Below are 21339 nucleotides of genomic sequence, written 5' to 3'. Positions count from 1 at the left end.
TAACCAAACCTACTAACAACCGACCGACCGACCTGAACAAGCCACAAACCCACCACCTGCCAATCTACAATACCAACCTCAAAATCCTGTGGGCCCAGTATTGTGTGGCCCAAGATTTTGACGCCTGCATGTGGGCCTGAACAAGAACCGCCAAACCAAAGAATATTTCCCACAAACTCTCAATGACTCATCCTCATACAAACAAGCACCATTGTTTTCACCCTTTCCTTACCTTTGGTTGTATAAATGATTGTGTTTCCACCTTTTTAAATAAATATCAATGTTAACTATAGTTCATCGTCGTTTTCGTACATATTTTCATGGACATATTCAAATATATGTAAGAGATTGATTCACTTATCTAAGAAAAGAGGGGCCCCTTCTAGACCAAAGGAGTAGGGCACTGTAAAGTGAATCAAAAAAGGTACCCTTTGGACCAAATAATTAAGGACAGGTAGAAATTATCGCACACGTATCCTGATTTGAACCCATTAATCTTATTCATTCATCCATACCGAGGAAGATTGTAATACATGTAGACTAGATGTACCTTTGTGTACATACTATGTATGTAGGTGTGGAGCCGAGAATCCCCCTAGGATGAAGCCAACCCCATTACCTGGTGTGAAAGAATGAAGGACCCCGTCCAAATGGACACCCCGCGAGGAATGCCAGACCACTACATGCTGGAGTGACTGAGTGCAGGAACCTCAGCATCTCGCGTCAGTGTGTCAGCATGGAAGTCTTTCTCCTCTGCCTGCCCCAGCAAAGATATGGTGTATTTGTAATCCCAAAAGGTACCCTCAGGGGTGCCACCTTGCTGTGTCATGTCGGCCGAGGATGACAGAAGGGATGACCCTTATACATAGTTATTATGCAGAAGATGGTAATCCTGCTGTGATTGTGAGAATCCTCATGCATAATTAATGAGGCTAGTTTTCTGGGAAAACCACTCAATATTTTATGCAGCACCTAACAAGGTAAAAGGTCAATACCAAAAACCGTTCTGTAGTACAATGGCAGGGAAAATGTAGGTGAAAGGTTAGGTGACTACCAAGGCTTATATTGGGATATATTACAAAACATAACAGCATAGGTCTCCATCTACTAAAATAAAATAATAAGTAACAAAATGTAAAGTTAAATACAAGTCATAGAAAACTTTAAAACTATAAAAAGCTATAATTTGATGAAACCTTACATGTGTTACATATTTTGAAGACTTTTACAAAAACATGAATGGGTTAATGAAACTGTGGGTTGCAAAAAAATACATTTGATTTAACATGCGCATAGGGTATTTGAAGGGTGCTGTAATGTAAGTAGCAAATGTCAATTTATGTGAATGATGTATGTAGTCCCAACATGTCATGTGAATGTATGAGTGAATCATTAAAGTGTTAGTTTATGCATATTACTGTGAGGCTTGCATGTTTGATTGTGATATCATAGTATTGGAGCAGTGTTGTCTCAGAATAGTATATGTGGATGGGTAATAGCCCCCCATTCATCATTGGCTGGACACTGTCCAACCACTGTGATGCATCAATCAAGGTAGACGCTCAGGTGAAAAATGAGGCCACTAGTTGGACACACACCTGTAAACCCTGGCTTTTGTTCCCAACCCAGGAACATGAAAATGAACTTGTAGATTAGAGGTAAGGGCTGGCTGTAAATACTGTTGTATGGTGATGTTGTGCAACACAACAGGCTACAGTAATCTTTCACACAACTTCAGTGGGATACTGTATCTCCCATTCCCTTATGATCAAGACATCTGAAGTGAGACATGAGGATGCCAAAAGTGTGCTCAGTAATGTCTAAAGTTTCTATGTGTGCCTTGTATAACCTCTGTTGGGGGTGTATGACTAGATGTTGGAAGGTGGTGAAGAAATCAGAACAATGGGGATACCGGCCTCAGCTGCACCAAAGATATATGTGGTACCTTTTTATAAAGTAGGTAAATTGTACACAATGCAAAATCTCTATAAATGCATTCATACAACGTTAATGTTAGGTATGTATTGTGATGGAGTTAAGTTATGACTGTCTTTGGAATGCCATTTCCCAGTCACCCGTGCAATGATAGAGTGCATTAGCCAAACATACCCAGTAGCCACATGTCACCAAGATCCTCAGAAAATTACTGATTTGACTGTTGGAAGATGTAACTTTCTTATGTGCACACCCAAGAAGCTCCACATAAACATAAGTAAAGTGGCCCCTGGCAACACAGGCAGCTTGCATGCTGATGGAGTGCTAGCAGTGTGTGTTGCATTAATGGTGCACACTGTGTGGGGGTTGTTAAATTGCCATGTGTTTGTAATGGATAGCCAGTAGTCAACAGATGTGGGCCAATGCATAAAATTCCCCTGCGATCTGTTGCTTTTCCAGCAGTGACTGTGGCATGGCGATAAACTGGTGTTTTTGGCTGGTGATGCTTCTCAGTACCAGCCGCAGGCATCATGATTAGTTTGCCTATGAGATGCCCATGATGTCTCCTCTGGAAAACTCCATTGTCCAGGAAATAAGGTTCAGCCAGTATTTTGACATGTGCATGTGTGGCCTGGGAGCAGGCTGTAGGTGAATTGAGTTCCTGCTCCCTGTTTGCTACCATGTGAAGTATCACATTAGGTGAGAAGTGGTATATAGCAGCGACTGATTCCCTGGACATACCGAAGATGTTGCTTTTTTTCTTCCTGTTCCCTGAGAAGAGAGTCAATCCAAGATAGCCATTCACTGACATAGTAAACTAAATGTTTTTTTGACTGTGTCTTGCTTTCTTATCTGGGCTGACTGCAAGTAATTGTTTGCCGTTGTAGTGAGTTACACCTGTTAATGGGTGTAGCAGGGAGCTCACTGTTCACTTTCTCCCCCCTTTGCCGCATGTATTTGACTTGTTGCAATAATCTTTTTATATTTCTTGTATCTAAGATTAGTATTCTTTTTTTTTTAATTCGAATTAAAAAAAATACAAATACATTTAAAAAACAAGTTTTTACTCATTTAAAAAATATTTTCTCTCTTTAGTTTCATATTTTTTCCTTTGAGGTGTTAGTGTTTTTCCTTGCCTCCGTTGATTTCTATGAAAATGAGTTGGACTACCAGTTATTGGTAATGTGTGGTGGTGCACTTACTCCATGGCTTGGCTGGAGTAGATTTGAGCCTATTTGTTTTCAGTTGTGTTACGGTAGTGGGTTGAGGTGTATTTTTTGTGAATAGCAATTGTCTCACTATTATGTGGGAGTATGCACATGCCTCTCTAAACTCTTGCTTACATTTCCATAACTCCACCCATTTAGTAGTAGATATTCCCCATCGTCCATCAACTACCACTTCTGCATCCCACATTTAGTGCAAAAATGCATGTCTGTTTGCAGAGATCTCCGCACTGGTGATGGAGAACTCCACACACAAGAGATAGGGCAGGTTTAAGCAGAAATCTCTGCCTGGATGTTCGTAAATAGCATTTGTGAGTACTTAAAGTAGTACTACTAGAATACTACTTCCCACACTCAGACATGATTTTGTGAGTAGACCCCCATTATGCTGAGGAAACAAAACAAAGACAACATAATAGCAGCCACAGCAAATCACGTTAAGGTCTAAATCGGTGCAGCCAACAGTTGCCGTAAATGCTCTAGGAAATAGTTCCTCCCTCACACATTGTTGACTCCCTAGTAGAAATGTCAGTTGATTTTATTAACTGATATAAATTTGATAAAAGCAAAAAATGCAATTTGTGTTTGCAAATAGTCTCTTCTATGTCTTTCAGAGCCCCCTATGGAAAAGCTGTAGATATGTGGTCTGTTGGCTGTATTCTTGGGGAGTTAAGTGATGGGCAGCCATTATTCCCTGGAGAAAGTGAAATAGACCAACTGTTCACAATACAGAAGGTACTCGGACCACTACCTTCTGAGCAAATGAAGCTTTTCTACAGCAACCCTCGGTTCCATGGACTTCGGGTAAGGGATGCAAACCAAAAACGGGTAAGGCAAACAAACTAATCCTTACAAATGTTTTCTTTGTCGTCTGTCACTATGGTCTGACTTGTAGTTAGTGATTCGTCTCACCATTAAAACTGGGGTGGTTTTTATATTAGTGTGCATTTTATCTTCTGGTTCCATCGTTATTGTATTGCTTTAATTATCTGTTGCTTTGTATTACCATCAAGTTAACACCCAATTATTGTTTTGTGTTGCTGCTGCTTCCAACTGTAAGTAAGTGTCTGAATTGTAATTGCTTTTTTCTCATCATTGTGAAATCAAAAATTTAACCATTAAATATTAATGTATGACATTTGCTGCTGAGGCGTTGCCTTTACTGTATTCCTTGCAAATATCCTTGTTGAACTTGTGCAGTGTAGTAAATATTAAAAACTGAGAATGAATAAGAGCTTTTTTTTTTTAATTTGAATTTTTCAAAAGTCATAGAAGCGTGTACATGTTTTACCCCAACAGGATATGGGCCGGTATGAACCACATGCATAGATAGAAACTAGGACAAACTTGCTACTGCAAAAATGGTTTGGATACTCTTATATGGAATACCAGAGCTGGTTGCAGATTGGGTGCTTAAAACTGAAAGTCTATGTCAGTGCCAGTGTTTGATGTGGACAACGTACATCTGTATCGTGTGGCCATTTCTTCTGTTCCACTTGTTGTTAATTAGGTAATGAAAGAGTTTTAGCCAACAGTAAGTTAAAATGTTCCTAATCATATTGTGTGCATAACTTATCTGTGCTAGCTGAAGTCCTTACTCAAGTGGGGCTATTAGATTGACTCTCAAAGTGTGGAGCTCAACCTACAATTCCCATCTACTTGTGTGTGTATATGTGTCTTCAGTAGACACATCAGAAGGTCTTTCGAAAGTTAACCACAGTTCTTTCAGTTCCTAACTCTCTACTATTGAAACCGTGATTACTCCAAGTCCAATCGTCCATCAAGAATTTGTTGTTTCCTCAGTAATAAACTATCTATAGTTTAACCTCACTGGTGAGATATCTTGAATCTAGTCTAAGATTTGATTGTCAAGGAGGTAGTTGCCGGTTTCCAAAATCAGCTGAGATCAAAATTACAAGCCTGTGTTTGAAACCTGTGCACGTCCAGGTCAAAACATACACTCTGGTTCACAGAGTTTCAGTCTGCCCTCTGTGACCCTAACAGAAAGTGGTAAAGGTTGCAAAGTGGGCTACTGATTGTTCAGTTCAGTAGTCACATCCTATGCATGAGAACAGGAGCATTAAGTGACAAACTGAGGCTTTGCCCTGCAAAGTGACAACGTTTTTTGAACATGCTAGCCTCTAAATCAGATTAGAACATTGGAATGTTGGCAGCTCCATTGAAAACAATGGAGTGCTCCGGGCTTATAATGGCTGGTATAAGCCCGGAGCTCCGACATTCCAATGTGTCTTTGTTCACAGCTCTGGCTGTGAACAAAGACTTCAGGGAGCCTGAGGGGATTTCAATCCCCTCGCGCTCCCTGAAGGCTTTGTTTTGTTAGAACATTCTACCCTCTAGTGGCAGAATGTTCTAATAGCCTTATAGCCCTTCGTAGCAGGGCTATACCGGCTTTTAAAGTCCCTCTGCTTTGTTAAAGTCCCTCGCCTTCGGCTCGGGCCTTTAACGCTGCAGCGGGACTTTAACAGCCGGTACAGCCCGCTACGGTGGGCTATAAGGCTATATTAGAACATTGGAATGTTGGTAGCTCCATTGAAAACAATGGAGTGCTCCGGGCTTATAATGGCTGGTATAAGCCCGGAGCACCAACATTCCAATGTGTCTTTGTTCACAGCTCTGGCTGTGAACAAAGACTTCAGGGAGCCTGAGGGGATTTCAATCCCCTCGCGCTCCCTGAAGGCTTTGTTTTGTTAGAACAGCAGCTCTGCAGGCTGCTGTGCATAGTTGCAATAAACCCCTAGCAGTCTGTTTCAATATGTGTTTTGTAGCACTGCTTGAATGTGAAAAAAACAACTACTTGACGTGCTTCATTAAGTATCTTTTAAACAAAATTATTCTTGTGTTCTTTGTAAAAAAACTACTTAAGTTTAGAAAATATATTATTACTTTTTCAGGAGTAAACTCTCTGAGCTTATTAGGGCTCAGAAGATAGTTCCCCTCGATACGTTTGTAAGCAGACTACGTACTGTGAGAAAGGGGAATCCCAAGAGATCAGCTGAGATCCACCTAAGCAAGGTGCTCTTTATTTTATTAAACTGTGCTGAAAACTGCGAGTTGATCAGTAACTAAAATACTATTTTTGAAAGTTGTTCCTCCGTGCTATCTGACTACAGCTCAGAGCTGCAGGCACTTCCCAGAACTTCCCATAACTTGATGTCTCCTCAAACTCCTCTTCACGGTGCTCAGTTGCCTTTGAGATATGCTGAATATTATCCTCCGCTTTGATGACTTCCTGCTCATGCTCCACTGTGCTTCCCCTCACGTGTTCTAATTTTTTTCTTTTACATTTAGAAGTGTAAACGCAATACTTTGACTAGTCGCCAAGGCGTAGTTCATCACAGTGTTTCTTGATCACCTCTAAAACACATATCCTGGCTCACAAACGAGTCTCTAGCAGCACAGGAGTATCCCAGGCTGCAGGATGAAGGGACTTATCTTGTTTATTCGAAAAACAATCCATCTCCTCGGTTTGTATTTGACTGACTTCATCATATTTATGACTCAAAGTCAATTAATATCTACAGTATACACTTAACAGCGAGCACCTGCCCCAGAAGCCCGGTCTAATGCCTGCAAACCCGGCCAGCCTGCATCCTATCATACATAATTCACCTGTGGTCCATATTAGGCTATAGTTGTTGTACTAGTATTGCAGCTCCGGTGAAATAGGCTCATAAGGTGCCAGGTGCTATCATAACTGCAAATTTGTCAGGTAAGCCCTCATTTCTGTTTCCTTTGCACCAGATACGCATAAGGGGCATAATGCATATCATGGAATCAAAACATTGTGCAGCCCTTCTTCCTTAGGTCTAAATTACTTAAAGTTTAGGAGCAGATAGCACCATTCAATAGGGGTAGAATTTTCCCCAGGACTGCTGGTCAACAGCCATCAGCTTCAGACCATCTTTCACAGGCAGCTTTCCCCTCACTTCTGGATAAACAGGAAACTTCAACAGACGAGAGTTCTACCAAGACGCCGGAATGTCTGAGCTGAAGCTCATTGATGGAGACGCTTGAAGGGGACTCCATGGTTTTTCACTAGAATTGAGAGGAACCCACAAACCAACCATTTAAGTTCCCCAGAGTAAGAAGTTGTTTTGTGCGAGCAAGTAATGGGTTGAGAACAGCAACTGGGACTAACAAGACTAGACAAGGAGTGCCAGAAAAAACTGAATCAGACTCCACATTTTGAAAGTCATACCCTGGACTACTGAAAAGCCCAGCAGGGTCATACTAATGACCCTGTGAGCGATACGCAAGTACTAAATCACAGTAATGTTAACGTAGGAATTACAAAACAAACGGGAGAAAGCTCGGTGTCAAGGGATTGCTCCTGTCACTAAATTGCTGCAAAGATTGTAACACTCTTAGTTTTCATGGCTTTGAAGGCAGCATGGGGAGATTACCAGAGTCCTGGAGGTCAAAATGAGTAATCATAATACTGAACCCTATTACATTAGGTGCTTCTTTCTCTCAGAGTGCTCCCAAAGCCTTTCGTTAATTTTATTTCTTTGATCATTGTTCCGGGTGCCATTTGCCTTCAAATTCTCCTCTGGGCAGCTCTGGTTCTTTGTTGAAGAAACCGCGTTCATTTAACCATCCAGTAATTACTATGCTTACTGTGCCCTAGACAACTCCTGACGATTTACTACTTTCTTGATCTAAACCTTTACCTTTTGAAAGGTTCACTTCTCATTCATTAAAGTTACACATGCCTACTATTATTTTTTGGTAACATTTTTGTGTTCCTGATCAATGTGAATGTCATTTGCAGAGCCACAAAATACCAGGCTTCTCTAGAGACAGCCACAGGCAGCAAACTGATGCTTAGAATCAAAACTCATACGATTCTTCCTTAGTACATTGTAAGGAGGGTAAAGCTGTGGTGACACCAGGGCGAGCTGGCCTACCTGAGAAGATCAAAGGCTAGCTCAATCTGTTTCAAAGACCGTCCCAGCTGAGCCTGTCGGTCAGGATGCGGGTCACTGTGATGTAATGTGCTCCACAAACCCATTAGACTTGGCACAGAAGCATCTGCAGATGTTCCAGGTGCCTCTGGCTCAGGTCCTGCATACATTGCATACTCTGTGATGCAGTCTTGATGCCGACACAGGTCGGGTTGATAATGCTGCGGCACAGAGCTCTGAGGCTGACTGACGCTGTACGTCTGGCTCCAGTCATGAGCGCATTCACTGAAGGGCTTCCTTGGCACAAACAGGACAAATCATTGATTTTGGACTCAAAAAATATTGGCTTATTTTACTAGTTTGCTAAATTAACCCAACATGATAATTATTTTACTTAATTTGTGAGGGCAAAGTGGGGGTGTATGATAAATATATGTGATGTCATTATAAACATCAATTAGGTGTAAACTGATAATTTAGTTTTGGCAGGTAAAGAATGCCCTTAGTCATTGTCTTGTTTCGTTTGTGTGTTATGTTGGGTACATGTAGAAGCAGGTTCGATTTCTAATGTTCTGTTTCCTTTATAATACACATTTCTGTACTGTTGTTGTGGTGATGTATCCTGCTGTAGTCATTATTTTCAGTTTTCCCTAACGGTCGCTAGACATTTGCTCAGCTCTTAAATTAACAAAATGTGCACTGTCTATAGTGACCTTTCTTTTTAAATAAAATAACTTCATTCTCTCACATGGCTGCAACAAATGGTCCGGATCCATTTTTCCCCCAGAATTTATCAACAGTGGAATTTTGCATTTTTCATGTTCTCACGTTCGCTAGGCAGATGCTTCATTTATTTTAGTGGGATGTATGACATTACAACGCGTGTCATTACAACGCGTGCAGTTACATCGCATGCGTTACAACGCATGCGATGTTACAAAGCTATGCCATTACAACGCAAGTCTTTACATCGACTTGCGCTAGATGGCGTGCTAACATTAGAAAATTGTAATTTACTATTCCAACTCCAGTCCACTTAACAGTAGGGAAGGTGTTGGGATAGTAAACTACACTATTTGTAATGTTAGCACGCCATCTAGCGCAAGTCGATGTAAAGACTTGCGTTGTAATGGCATTGCGTTGTAACTTCGCATGCGTTGTAACGCATTCGATGTAAAGGCTGCGCGTGGTAAAAACCGCGTTGTAATGGCTGTTCCCCATTTTAGTGTCTTTAAGGGTGGCCAGGCCCCCAGAGGGCAGCACATGTTTTATCTAAAAAGACAAAAAACCATGGCAGGAGATGGAAGTCTTTTCACGACTGTGCAGTATTTGCTCTTTTAAGGCCCTGCGAGTAAGGCCAGGTTTCTGCAGACTAGAGCAGGCTTTATTGTTTAAAAAAGGAATCTCCAAGCAGGACATAATAGACACACTTCACTGGGACTTTAAAAGCCGTGCTACGAAGGGCTATAAGGCTATTAGAACATTCTGCGACTAGAGGGCAGAATGTTCTAACAAAACAAAGCCTTCAGGGAGCGCGAGGGGATTGATTTCGAGTAAGGCCAAGTTTCTGCAGACTAGAGCAGGCTTTTTTGTTTAAAAAAGGAATCCCCAAGAAGGACATAATAGACACACTTCACTGTATGTTTCCTGTGGGATTGGCATGCTCTGCACATCGACTGTCTATTAGAGATAAAAAGAGTAGCTCCTGTATGACAGGGAATCCCACTATGGACACCTTTCATCTCTCGTGGAGGGGACAGAGGCATGTCTGTCGTCTGTCTTATTCCTTCTGCTCCTGACAGCTGACCTGGATCTTTTCTTAGATATCTAGAGGTAATAAACAGAATGTTGATGGCAAGACTCCCACCCAACTGTAGACATAATAGTCTATCTCTTGTGTCTACTGCAGCAGAGGCTCGAGACATCTAACAGTGCCTTTATATACATTACAGTTTATATGTCCTGTCTTATGAGTGGGCTTCTCAGTGCCCTGCGATAATTCCCAGGCCTTTAAAAGAAAAGGCTCTTTCTTCAGAGGGCTTGCACTCCCTTGCAAAGCTTTCTAAATAAATGAAAAATACATGGATTTAGACTGGGTCATCCAAAGCCTGCCACAAATTTGTTGCAGGCTCCTTAACATCGGCTATAGGCCGTGGCTATGGCTTGCTCTTGCCGATATGCAGCGGCGTGATTAATATTTTAGTGAGGACCACGTATTTATTATTCAGTTTAACACTTTATTTTGTTGACTATTTAAATCTTTCCATTCTAATGATATGCAAGCCTACCGTGTGAAGGAATGCCATAGTTTTAAAAAACTATTAATCAAACAGCTGTACATTTCCATATAAATGTAACATAGTTGGTATACAAGGGATGATGAGACCTACATTAATATGTGCGATAGGTTTTTGCTAACTATAAGAATAACATACTTGCTAAAGGCCTTGAACATATAGGGGCTTATTACAATGTTGGGTGGATGACACAGTTTCGGGTGTGAGAGCCGACCGACCATAGGAACTGAGGGAAACCGCCCGCAGTACAAGCTCCCATTGAGAAACTGGAGTTTTTATACATCCCTGCACCGTGTGGCAGGCACCTGACTGTTCCTGCCACGTGGTGCAGTGTTGTGAGGGGGGCACCATAGGTGCCCCCCAGGGCCTCAACCAGAGGCCCTAGGGAGAAGGGAACCCTGCTAGGGGCCCTCAAAGACACTTCAGAACAGCATTTCTATGTTGGTAAGGCCGACATGGAACTGCTGTCGGAGACCCACATCATAATCCTGAAGACGGAAATTCCTTCCTAAAGGGATTATGTGGCCTGTCTGACTGGCCGATGGGCTCCTTGAGCCCATCGGAACCCAGTCGGTTTCCCCAGCCGGTTTACACACCGGCCGCAGACGTTATAATTTGATAGTCGGAATATTAAACTACCATGTAGGTGGGAAAGCCTCCGATGAGTGGTCGGAGGCTTTCTGACCTGCATCGTAATCAGGCCCATAGTGTGATTGATGAGTAATGGGACTTTGGAGCTGTCAAGGATTTTTGGTTTAACCTTTGAGATTTATATAGGTTTGTCCATGGTTATAACATGATATGAAAAGGTGGTCTCACTGTTGTGTCCATCAAAAAGTGGAACCTTATATGAGCGTATTTCCCACCCCAGCATCTCTAAGTGGTTTATTCCCTAGATGCAGTATGGCACAGTGTGCCATTTATTTGTCCAGATGGGGATGGGCAGTGCTTAATATGTAAAACAAGTTTTTCTTAGGACAACACTACCACTGCGGCTGAATGTTGTCGATACAGAGGCTGCCTCATCTTGATTACACCTTATGTGTCTTTCTTCCACCATCTTCCACTTCCTTTCTCTTTTTCTCACTCCTACAGGTTCTTTTTGATTCTTACTTTTTTCCATTGTCACTTTTGTTCGGTGTTTCTCTTTGTCCTTCATTCTCCCTTTTCTACCTTTCTCTTGTGTTGGGTCAAAGTCTGGTGATGAAAAATACATCCTGTTTCTAAAAATTGAGTGCTTGTCCTCACAACCTGCAACCACTGGGGCATATTAAGAACTTCTAAACTCTCAAACCTCTCCTTTTGCTGAATGTCAGTTCTTTGTCTCCCTAGATGTTGAGGACTTCAAAATCTCTTACTTGCCTGATAGGTGATACTGCTATCTTGGACCAGTATTCTCTGCTTAGTTTTTAGTTATTGAGTTTTACCACCTTAAAATTGCCACCACCAGAGGGGGGATTAAGGTATACTACAGCATCATGTGTAGATTTAGGAGCTTGGCAAGATTTATTTGGCAGCATTTTGTGAAGCTTCTGAAAGCTGCAGCCACCTTGTGCCCTAAACCCACATACCACCTGAGGGTCTCCTTCATGTTCCAAGAAAGGAACATGAAGAGAGACACGTTATGTGTTACATTTTAAAATATTGATGATTAATTACACTGTTCACAGTAGAATAAAATAAATTGTCAATGTCACTCTGCAATCTGATCAGATCTCAAGGAACTGAAAAAATTCAAACAAAGACTTGTTGAATCCAAATCTTAACTCATAACGAGTTCCATTAACGCCGCGAGGCCAATAAGTTGTCATGTTTCCTAAACAGAATAGCAGACAGTGTGTAATTAATATTTTGTTAAAATTTTACATTTGTATGTATACTCAAGTGAACTAAGAGAGGAAAGTGGCTGGGGAACTAGCAACCCTCTAACCATTTATCTCCATTCCTCCATGTTTTCTCCAATGTTAGGGTCTGTACGAGATTTAAACATATGCAGCTCTTCAGCTACAGCCCATCCAGGTATGTCATCTTGCCATTTCTGCACTAGAGGCTCTGTAGACTGAAGGCAATGTATAGCAATTCTCCTGTTTGCCACTAGAAGACAGAAAACAGCAAATATTTTCCCACTGTAAGCCAGTTTGCCTCTACATTTTAAATTTAAGAGCAATCTGGCACTTCTCTCAAATTAAAGATCAGGTTTACTATACTGATTCAAATGAGGGCAGTTGACCATCCCTCCCTTACAAATACATTTGGACTAGACCAGTATTAACAAGAAGATAGCTTTAATTGGAGATGCTCTGAAATGCCTTACAACAATGGGTTACATATGTAGCCATATGTAGGACAAGATGACAGACCTAATGGATATTTTTGGAAATAAACCTTCTTGTCGGGTAGCCTTCCTAAGATCTCTCTGCCGAGGTTTACAGGTTTGTCTGCTGCTTTTCCAACAACATGTCATCCTCTTTAGCTCTGATGATCTATGTTTTTCTAGTTGTCTAATGTCCCGAAGCCTTGGAGTGAACCATATTTTACTGTAATGTTATCTGGTCTTAGTTTTGTACTGCAAGGCATAAAAGTGTTTTTGCTGTTGTTTTTGATTTGCTTAGAAGACCAGATGACAAGATGGGCACTTCTCTGAAAGAAGGATGTTCTCACGGTGTCACACCATTGTACCTTGTATTACATTTATGTACCTGTTTGTAGGAGGTCGATTTTAGGAGTGAAAGCTTAGGAATTTGTGAGCTGACCATGTCATAGGTAGTTGACATAGTCAAGTTAGACATAGTCAAAACGTCAATACCCAACCAACTCTTCAATGATTGACGACGCCAGTTATACTTTGTTAGGAGTTAAGATTTTCGTAGAAGTCCTTTACGTTATGTTATATAATTTTCTAACGCGCACAGCTACTCCAAGGAGTGTCCCGGCACGAGCACAGAGGGACTAAGATGCTAGTCAGTACTAAACAACGAAGTACGTTTTTAACAATTTTTTAAAGGCCACAGGATATTTAATGTTGCGAAGTGCAAACGGATGTATGACGTAACAACGCGAGTCATTACAACGCGTGCAGTTACAACGCGGTCGTTACAACGACTGCGATGTTACCACGCTATGCCATTACAACGCAAGTCTTTCCATCGACTTGCGCTAGATGGCGTGCTAACATTAGAAAAGTGTAATTGACTATTCCAACTCCAGTCCACTTAACAGTAGGGAAGGTGTTGGGATAGTAAACTACACTATTTGTAATGTTAGCACGCCATCTAGCGCAAGTCGATGTAAAGATTTGCGTTGTAATGGCATAGCGTTGTAACATCGCATGCGTTGTAACGCATGCGATGTAATGGCTACGCGTGGTAAAAACCGCGTTGTAATGGCTGTTCCCCAGTGCAAACGGAAGGGCGTTCCATGCCTGAGCCGCCATGAAGGCGAGGGAACAACCACCAAGCCTGTGCCAGAAGAAACAGGGAACTGTTGCCAGAAGAAGAGCGGAGGAGCGTGGCTGTCTCCCTGGAACGTAGAAGGAGAAACGTTTCTGCAAGTAAGTTGGCCCAAGACCATGCAGAGCACGATGGGCGATGGTAATAGATTTGAATTTCACCCGGGCCGCCATGGGAAGCCAATGAAGAGAGTGAAGATGACCTTGCATACTGCTTCTTAAGGGCATCTCTAACAGGAGCCGAGCCGCCGCATTTTTCACCACCTGGAGTTTGTTAAGGGAGTATGCCCGAATCCCCACATAAAGAGCATTAGCATAATCCAGGAGGGAAAGAATGAGCGCACAGACAACTGTCTCTTTCACCAGCCGTGGGAGAAGTGGAAGAAATCTTCTCAAAATTTTGAGGAGACCAAAGCAGCACCCTGACAGTCTCTTGACTTGGGAGGCAAAAGATAGATTATCCTCAAACCAAACTCCCAGGTTCTTCGCTGTGCTACTGCTAGAGGACGGTGGCGGGAAGTCAGACGGCCAGATCAAATCTCTAAAACCCGGGGGAAAATTGCCATACAAGAGGATATCCGACTTGTCTTCATTACATTTCAATTCGGCGCCCACAAGCCACTTACACACCCAAGACAGGCAGAATTGTACGGAGGCCACGGATTCCTCCTCCTTTTTCCAGGTGAAAAGTAACTGGGTGTCGTCAGATATAAGCGATCACCTTAGCCCCCAAAGCCTCAGCCAACACGACTAGAGGAGTAAGATAGATATTGAACAAAAGGGGGCTAAGGGACGACCCCTGATGGACCCCAGTAGTAACTGGCTGAGGGGCAGACGCTGCCGGTGGTAGCCAGACTTGTTGCACCCGACCCTCCAGACTGGCCCTAATCCAGCCCCAGGCCGACCCCGATACACCAATCTCCGCAAATTGGTCAAGCAACATAGTGGGGAACCGTGTCAAATGCAGCCAACAGGTCAAGCAGCACTAATGCTGCTCTCCCGCTGGCATCAAGGCACTCTCGAATAGCCTCAGATACTTCCACCAAAGGCAATTTGGTACTGTAAGAGGACCGAAAGTCCGACTGACCTGGATGAAGAATGTCGGCCCTCTCCACAAACTCAGTCAACTGTCTATTCACCACCTTCTCACAGACTTTGGCGAGACTAGGCAGAAGAGAAATAGGCCTGTAGTTCCCAGGAATCTACTATAGAATGCATCGGGTTGCTTGCAGCCTCTCCCAAGATGCTGAAATCTCCTAAAAGGATTACTGTCTTTGACCTGGATTTTAAGTGCCCCAAAAGAGTAAAGATATCTTTGTGAATGTGGGACTACATGCAGGTTAATTAATACTCCTAATATCAACAAGATATCCCTCATCCTAGGCACATGTCACAGAAAGACATTTCCTAAATGTCAACATTCCTTGCAAGATCAAGGCATGATTAAACCCTTTGATATTATCAGCATCACACCTCCTACTTTAGTTTCCCTGTCACTCCAATTTGTTTTATGCACAGTCTTCAATCCGAGCAAATGGGGAGCCATTTTGCTCTCTCTGGTGGCTCAAAGGTTTAGATTGTGTGTATCAAAGTGGCATGACCTCTTCTGTTTTGTTCAGTGAGTACATTGCATTTAGCAGACTGCTTTTCAGGGCCATGTCAGAATTATAAGATGCCTATTATCTTTAGCCTAACAAATGGAAAGAGATCTCTTCTGCATGGTACAACACTCTTCCCTAACTGAAGTATTGTGGTGGTAATGTGCTTCAGTGTATCACATCTGGGAACAGGTAGGAAGGGGCAAAAAATTGCGGCAAACATCAGAGCCTTCACTGCCCAATTGAATTAAATAGTAGGTCCTATCTTGGTTATCATGAGAAAAGAAATAACGGTCCATGGGGCCTAAGTACAGCTGAGTGTATTGTACAGGACCAGTAAGGCCATGTCTGAATCTTTTATATTTGGTGAGTATAGGCTTACATTTGGCATGTCAGGTTATTATATCAAAACAATTTTAAATTAAATTAAAACTGATGCTTGACTCTGATTTGTGGAAATATTCTGCCCTTCTAAAGTCTCACCTGGATATTTGTTTTCAACAATTTATGTTGGAACAATCCAGTAGTCATGGTTTTATTTACCTGGGCCGTTGAGAGATAAACTGTCATTGAGATACATTCCGAAGTTCTTCACCACTACCACTGAATTGGTTAACAGGAAAACCAAATTCTATGGGCCACCAGCTATCTGACCAAGCCATCTTGTCTGACAAAAAAACTCCATCTTACCTGAGTTCAGTTTTAAAGCATTATTAAACACCCAATTTGCTGTGGCAGAGAGACATTCGTTAAACCGTGTCTTGTAAAACACATGACCCCCATCCATCCTCAAAATCATCTGGGTGTCATCAACATACATTGCAAAGTGGAAGCCAAACAAACAGATCAATATGGCCATTGGGGTAACATAAATATTAAAATGAGTGGGACTGAGTTTCAAGCCCTGTGGAAATATGTGTTCTACTGGAAGTATGTTGGACAGGGCTAAGTTCATCCTCAGTCTTTTGTGTGCTGTTCGAGATAAGCTCTGACCCTAAGTAGGGCATGTCCTCTGACACCTGTCTCTAAGACCCTATCAAGTAGGATCCTATGTGAGATAATTTTGAAGGCTGCGGAAAGATTGAACAGTTTGAGAACTGCATCACCTCTTTTATCAAAAATCCACCTTATCTCATCCACCATTGTTATCTTATCAGACTCAGTGGTATGTGCATCTCAGACACCAAACTGAGCAGCATCCAAGATCTTATTAGATTGCAAAAATTAGGCGGCATGTCATTCACTTGCTTCTCCAACATTTTTATTAGTGCCGACAGTAAGGATACAGGTAGAAAATATGCTAGACTAGTTGGGTTGGCTTTACATTTTTTCGGAATAGGGTGATCATTGCATGCTTCCAAATCAGTGGAACTGGAGCAGATCTTAGAGAGATATTGCACAGGTTCACCAGTATTGTGTAACAACTTAACAGGACAAGGATCCTTCTGAAGTGAAAGGCTCAACATTTAAAATCTCACACTCAGAAATCTGGCTAACAGTAGTGAACTCCCCCATATCACAACACAACTCCCTCATCGTATGCCACCCAATTATAGCAAGTCTTTTGCATATTCAAGAATGCTTTCATTTAGGCATTCTGGGTTAGTTAAAGAGTTGATGATTTTGAAGCTCTTCTTAGTTGCAATGACAGATTCTAAGATTTCCCCAGTGAAGTACCCTCTTATTGCTGTGAAGATCTGTATATACCTGTGAAGTTCCTTCATATATAACTCTTCTCAGAAGTGTTATATTTGCATCCATTATATTTGCTTGCAATTTTGTTGCACTTGGCGTAATGCGTCTGCTAACTAAGGTGCAAAAGATCTATTCCATGGGAGTCTAACATGGAGCGACTATATCTAACACCGTTGTAATCTATTTACTCACTGATTTGCACAGAACTTCAACATTGATCAGTACATCATCAATATAAATCAAATAAACAATAACAAAAGTGTGACAGTAAAGAGGTATTTAATTGTTTAAATTGTAGATGGAAGGGTAAAGTTGATTGGAACTTCTTTCTAACAGAAGTAGGTTTTTAAAGAAATCTAGAAAGAGGAGAGTGTGAGCGAAGGTCAGACACCTGATATTAGCTGCGCAAGTTTAGTAGGAATGAAAGAAGGGGGACAGTTCTGCATGCATTTAAATACCAAGCAATCAGATATATGGGTTGAGAACTGAGCAATGGTAGGAAATAGAAGGATGACACAGACATTGAATAGCAGCACGAAAGACAGTTTCACGTGTACTGTAGAAAAACAGTCTAATTGACAAAAAAATAATGCTAGGATTGGGGAAACCATACACTTGTCACAGAGCTGAAAGTGGCATGTATGAGAAACCACCAAGAAGTCTGGTAGAGTAAAAATAATATAAATTATTCTGAGATTACCTGGAGAAAGGGACATAAAAGTGGGCAGAAAGGGAGGGGGAAGGTGGTGTAGGAGACTGATGTAGGAGAATGGAAAGAGAATAAAAACTTGGAAGGACTAGGGTGTCTGTGGGGAGAGGACATCCAGGAAATGAAGGACCAAAGGCAGTTTGTGAATCATGTTGTAAAGGGTGTGACTAAATGAAGTGCAATGAAAAAAGGTTGAGTAGATCTGCCTAGAAATAGTAAGGATAAAGGAAGCGAGAACCATTGGCTGACATTCGGTCATAAACAGGAAAAGAGAAGTGAGTCCTACTCCCTAGAGAAGAGGACACAATGTAGAGAAAGCTCTGTCACATGTCATTGAGTAGGACTAGAGAGCTGTGTAAAAAGAGCACCAGGAATGTACAGTGCCAGAGAGAATAAGGATTGATATGACAAAAAGTAGGGTGATCTGCCAAGTTCAGTGCTACAGATAGGCCAAGTAAGAAGTGTAAAAAGAAGAGTTAGTTACAGCGGGAGGAGTGAAGGTGGTGGGAGACAATTAATAGGGCAATCTCAATAGAGTAGATGGAATGAAAACCAGATTGAGAAAGTGGAAGAAGGCTGTGTGAACCTAGAAGGGCTGGCTATTGGTTTTGGGCAAGGAGTTTAGAAAGTTTGAAAGATACAGGAGGAAGGAAATGGGATGAATATTACAAGAGACAGAGTGGTCAGTGGATAGCTTTTTGAGCAGATGTAAAATGATGTCCTGCTTAAATATGGAAGGAGACGAAGTGTATCGAAATGAGAAAAAAGTAGTGAAGTTATGGGATCTGGGGGCAGCAGTAAGATTTCCATGTTTGAGAATTAGATAAGTGTCCGAGATGGGAGGTGACCTACAAAATAAAGGGATTTCAGGAGTGGGAGAAATTGAGAAAGTCAAATACACTGTGGAAAGAACAAATGTAATTTTTTTGGGATGATGATATAACGATCAGGGAAGGGATGGTTATTCTCATTTAACATTACAACATTACAAACTATGTGCACCCCAATTCCTTTGATTCTGCCAACCCAAAGCTGGTGGTCTTCCCACCACGGTCAGCTCAACGGAAAGCAATCGTGGTGCCCTTAAATATGTTTTCCCCACTCATAGGACAGGGCAATGGTTCCAGGGCGATAATAAACAACAGTGGAGACAAAGGCTCCATTGACTACTTCCTTGGTTAAGATTAAAGTATTCTGTGGTAACTCCATTTGTCTTTACTGCAGCGCTCGGTCCTCGATAATCTGTCATTATTATATTTACAAATCGTTGCAGCAAATGTACTTTGAGAGAGATTCATTTGAGAAACCCCATGACACTTTATCAACAGCTTTCTCCTTGTCCTGTGACAATAGTCCATTAGTTATCATCTTAGCATACACCTTGAATCCCAAATTGATTAGAGAAATCGGAAAGTTGCTCGATGAATTTAAGGAGTCTTTTCCCTCCTTGGGTATTAAAATAATATTAGTGCTTTCTCTCAAACCTGAGACTGCTCCTTTGTTCACACAGAAATCAGATAGTTTACCCATCAGCTCTTGTAGGGTAAAACTTTCTTATAAAATAAAGTTGTCATTCCATCTCGGCCTGGTCCTTTTTCTAGAGATATTTGAGGTATAATTGTGTTATTTCATGGAGAATGAAAGATCTACATAGTTTAACTCTATTTTCGTTGTTACTTTCATTGCTTCTCTGAGGGAAGTCGATATGTTTCAAGTATCCATCTATCTTTTTATTATTCACCACTAAAGTAGGAATATACAGAGCTTCGTAGGAGTCTCTGAAAATATTAATTATCTCCTCACTTCTAAATTTGACATTACAGTTTCTGGCTTTGAGTTATTGTATGATTCCTTGACCTTTTAAAGCTCAACTATGATGCTAGTATATTTCCTGCTTTCTGTTTTTTGGCATTTTCACAGTCATCTGTTGGGAATTTTAATTGCAAGAATGTGTCATTATCTCTGGATAATATCTGCAGTTTCTACAACCAACCATTTTATTCAGCGTTCCAGTTCTAACAGCAGATCTTATACAAATTCCCCTCAAGGTAGCTTTCATAGCATCCCAAATTATGGTGTAGGTTTTTTTTTTTGCTATTAGAATTGTTACTCTATTCTTTTTGTCTGTCTCTCCAGAGACAACTAGTTAAATCATTGATCTCTCTTCATTTGCATAACTTCTCTTTGTTTGAGAGTTGTTTCTTGTAATAATAAAATATTCTTTTTCAATCTTTAAAATATTCTAATATCTTCCTCCTTTTGACAGGGTATTTGAAACTCTTAGAGTTAGAGGAAAAATCTTTACACTACTCATGGTGAGTGAGTAGACGCAAATATGTTGAATATTGAGTTAGTCTTCAATCTTCCCATCTTTGTATAAACACATTTTAAGATTTCCCCATTGTAGAACCGATTTGAAGCCTAGAAAATAAATTATTCAGAAAGAAAACAAAACAGGAAAAAAGTGACAGAGTGGTGATGGCTGCTTGTCTTTAGTGAAGTGGAATTGACATCGGTCAGTTTACTTCTACGGGATACGTTTGTAACAAGTCTGGTACTGCAAGAAATAGCAACCTCTGATATTCAACTCCCTAGCCATGGGAGAATTTCCATTGTCAAAACCTATAACTTGAATTACCAGTAAAAGTACCAATTAGAAAAACAAAGAGACTGGTGGTCTTATGAAATCCACATATACCTGATCTCATTACACTGATAGCCAAGGGCAAATAAATATAAAAAAATCCATCTTTCACAAAGCGCACAGTCATTTTTTAGTGTATTACATCTGTGTTATTGTTATTGTTCACATACTAACAGAAGAGATATTCAACCTCGTTTGAATCATGAGAGGAAGCTGAGAGTAATAACTTTTTTGAGAATGACAGACAACCATATTTTCTTAACAATAATCGTCCAGAATATCTTTAAAGTATGTGCATCTTTGAAGGTGTTATTTTGTCCATTGACTGTGGTCTTCATCCTTAATGGACCAATTAATCCAAACTTTATATCCAATGCCACACATCCTGGTTCTCAAATCCAGAAAGAATTTCCTGATTTGTGCTGAATATCTTCATCTTCATCATATGGGCATAGGTTAGAGTCTGAAAATCATTGTTATTGGATATACATTTTCATCAGGTTTCTGAATGGGAATCCAATGTGCCCTTTTAATTTCGAATTCTCTTGTTGAGCCCAAATCAATAATTCTCAGGTCCACTTTTCCAGACACTGCGCACACTTTTAATCTGTTTTGTGATCCTTCCGGTAGACCAAAAATCATGGCATTTCCTGTTTCTATTTTCCAAAGAAATTAGTTCTCTTTTCAGCTTTGTAAGTTTGGAAATTGTTTTCTTTTTACATTGTTCTTTAACTTGGATGTTTTCTCCTGCATATTGATTGCAGTCTCATCCATCTTCATGGACATTTTGCTTGTGTCCTTCTGTAGTTCTTCAATATTTGTCTTTGTGGATTGTGTTATACATGTCTTGTTATTCAGTCCT

General features: G+C 41.0%; 1 protein-coding gene across 4 annotated transcripts in view; it reads left to right on the top strand.

Annotated features, from left to right (window-relative positions):
• CDKL5 (cyclin dependent kinase like 5) overlaps nucleotides 1–21339 on the top strand; it is a 1167948-nt gene that overhangs the window by 903752 nt on the left and 242857 nt on the right. For 2 of the 4 annotated variants that reach the window (XM_085622653.1, XM_085622651.1), the window contains exon 10: nucleotides 3776–3965. In XM_085622653.1, the coding sequence (XP_085478779.1) occupies nucleotides 3776–3965 (190 nt within the window). Of the gene's footprint in view, nucleotides 1–3775; nucleotides 3990–21339 lie in introns of all 4 variants that reach the window. The other 2 variants (XM_085622652.1, XM_085622650.1) reach the window with 1 other exon arrangement.

Source organism: Triturus cristatus, chromosome 8 (genome assembly GCF_964204655.1).
Source record: "Triturus cristatus chromosome 8, aTriCri1.1, whole genome shotgun sequence".
NCBI lineage: Eukaryota > Metazoa > Chordata > Amphibia > Caudata > Salamandridae > Triturus > Triturus cristatus.
This window is presented reverse-complemented; position numbering and strand designations above follow the sequence as displayed.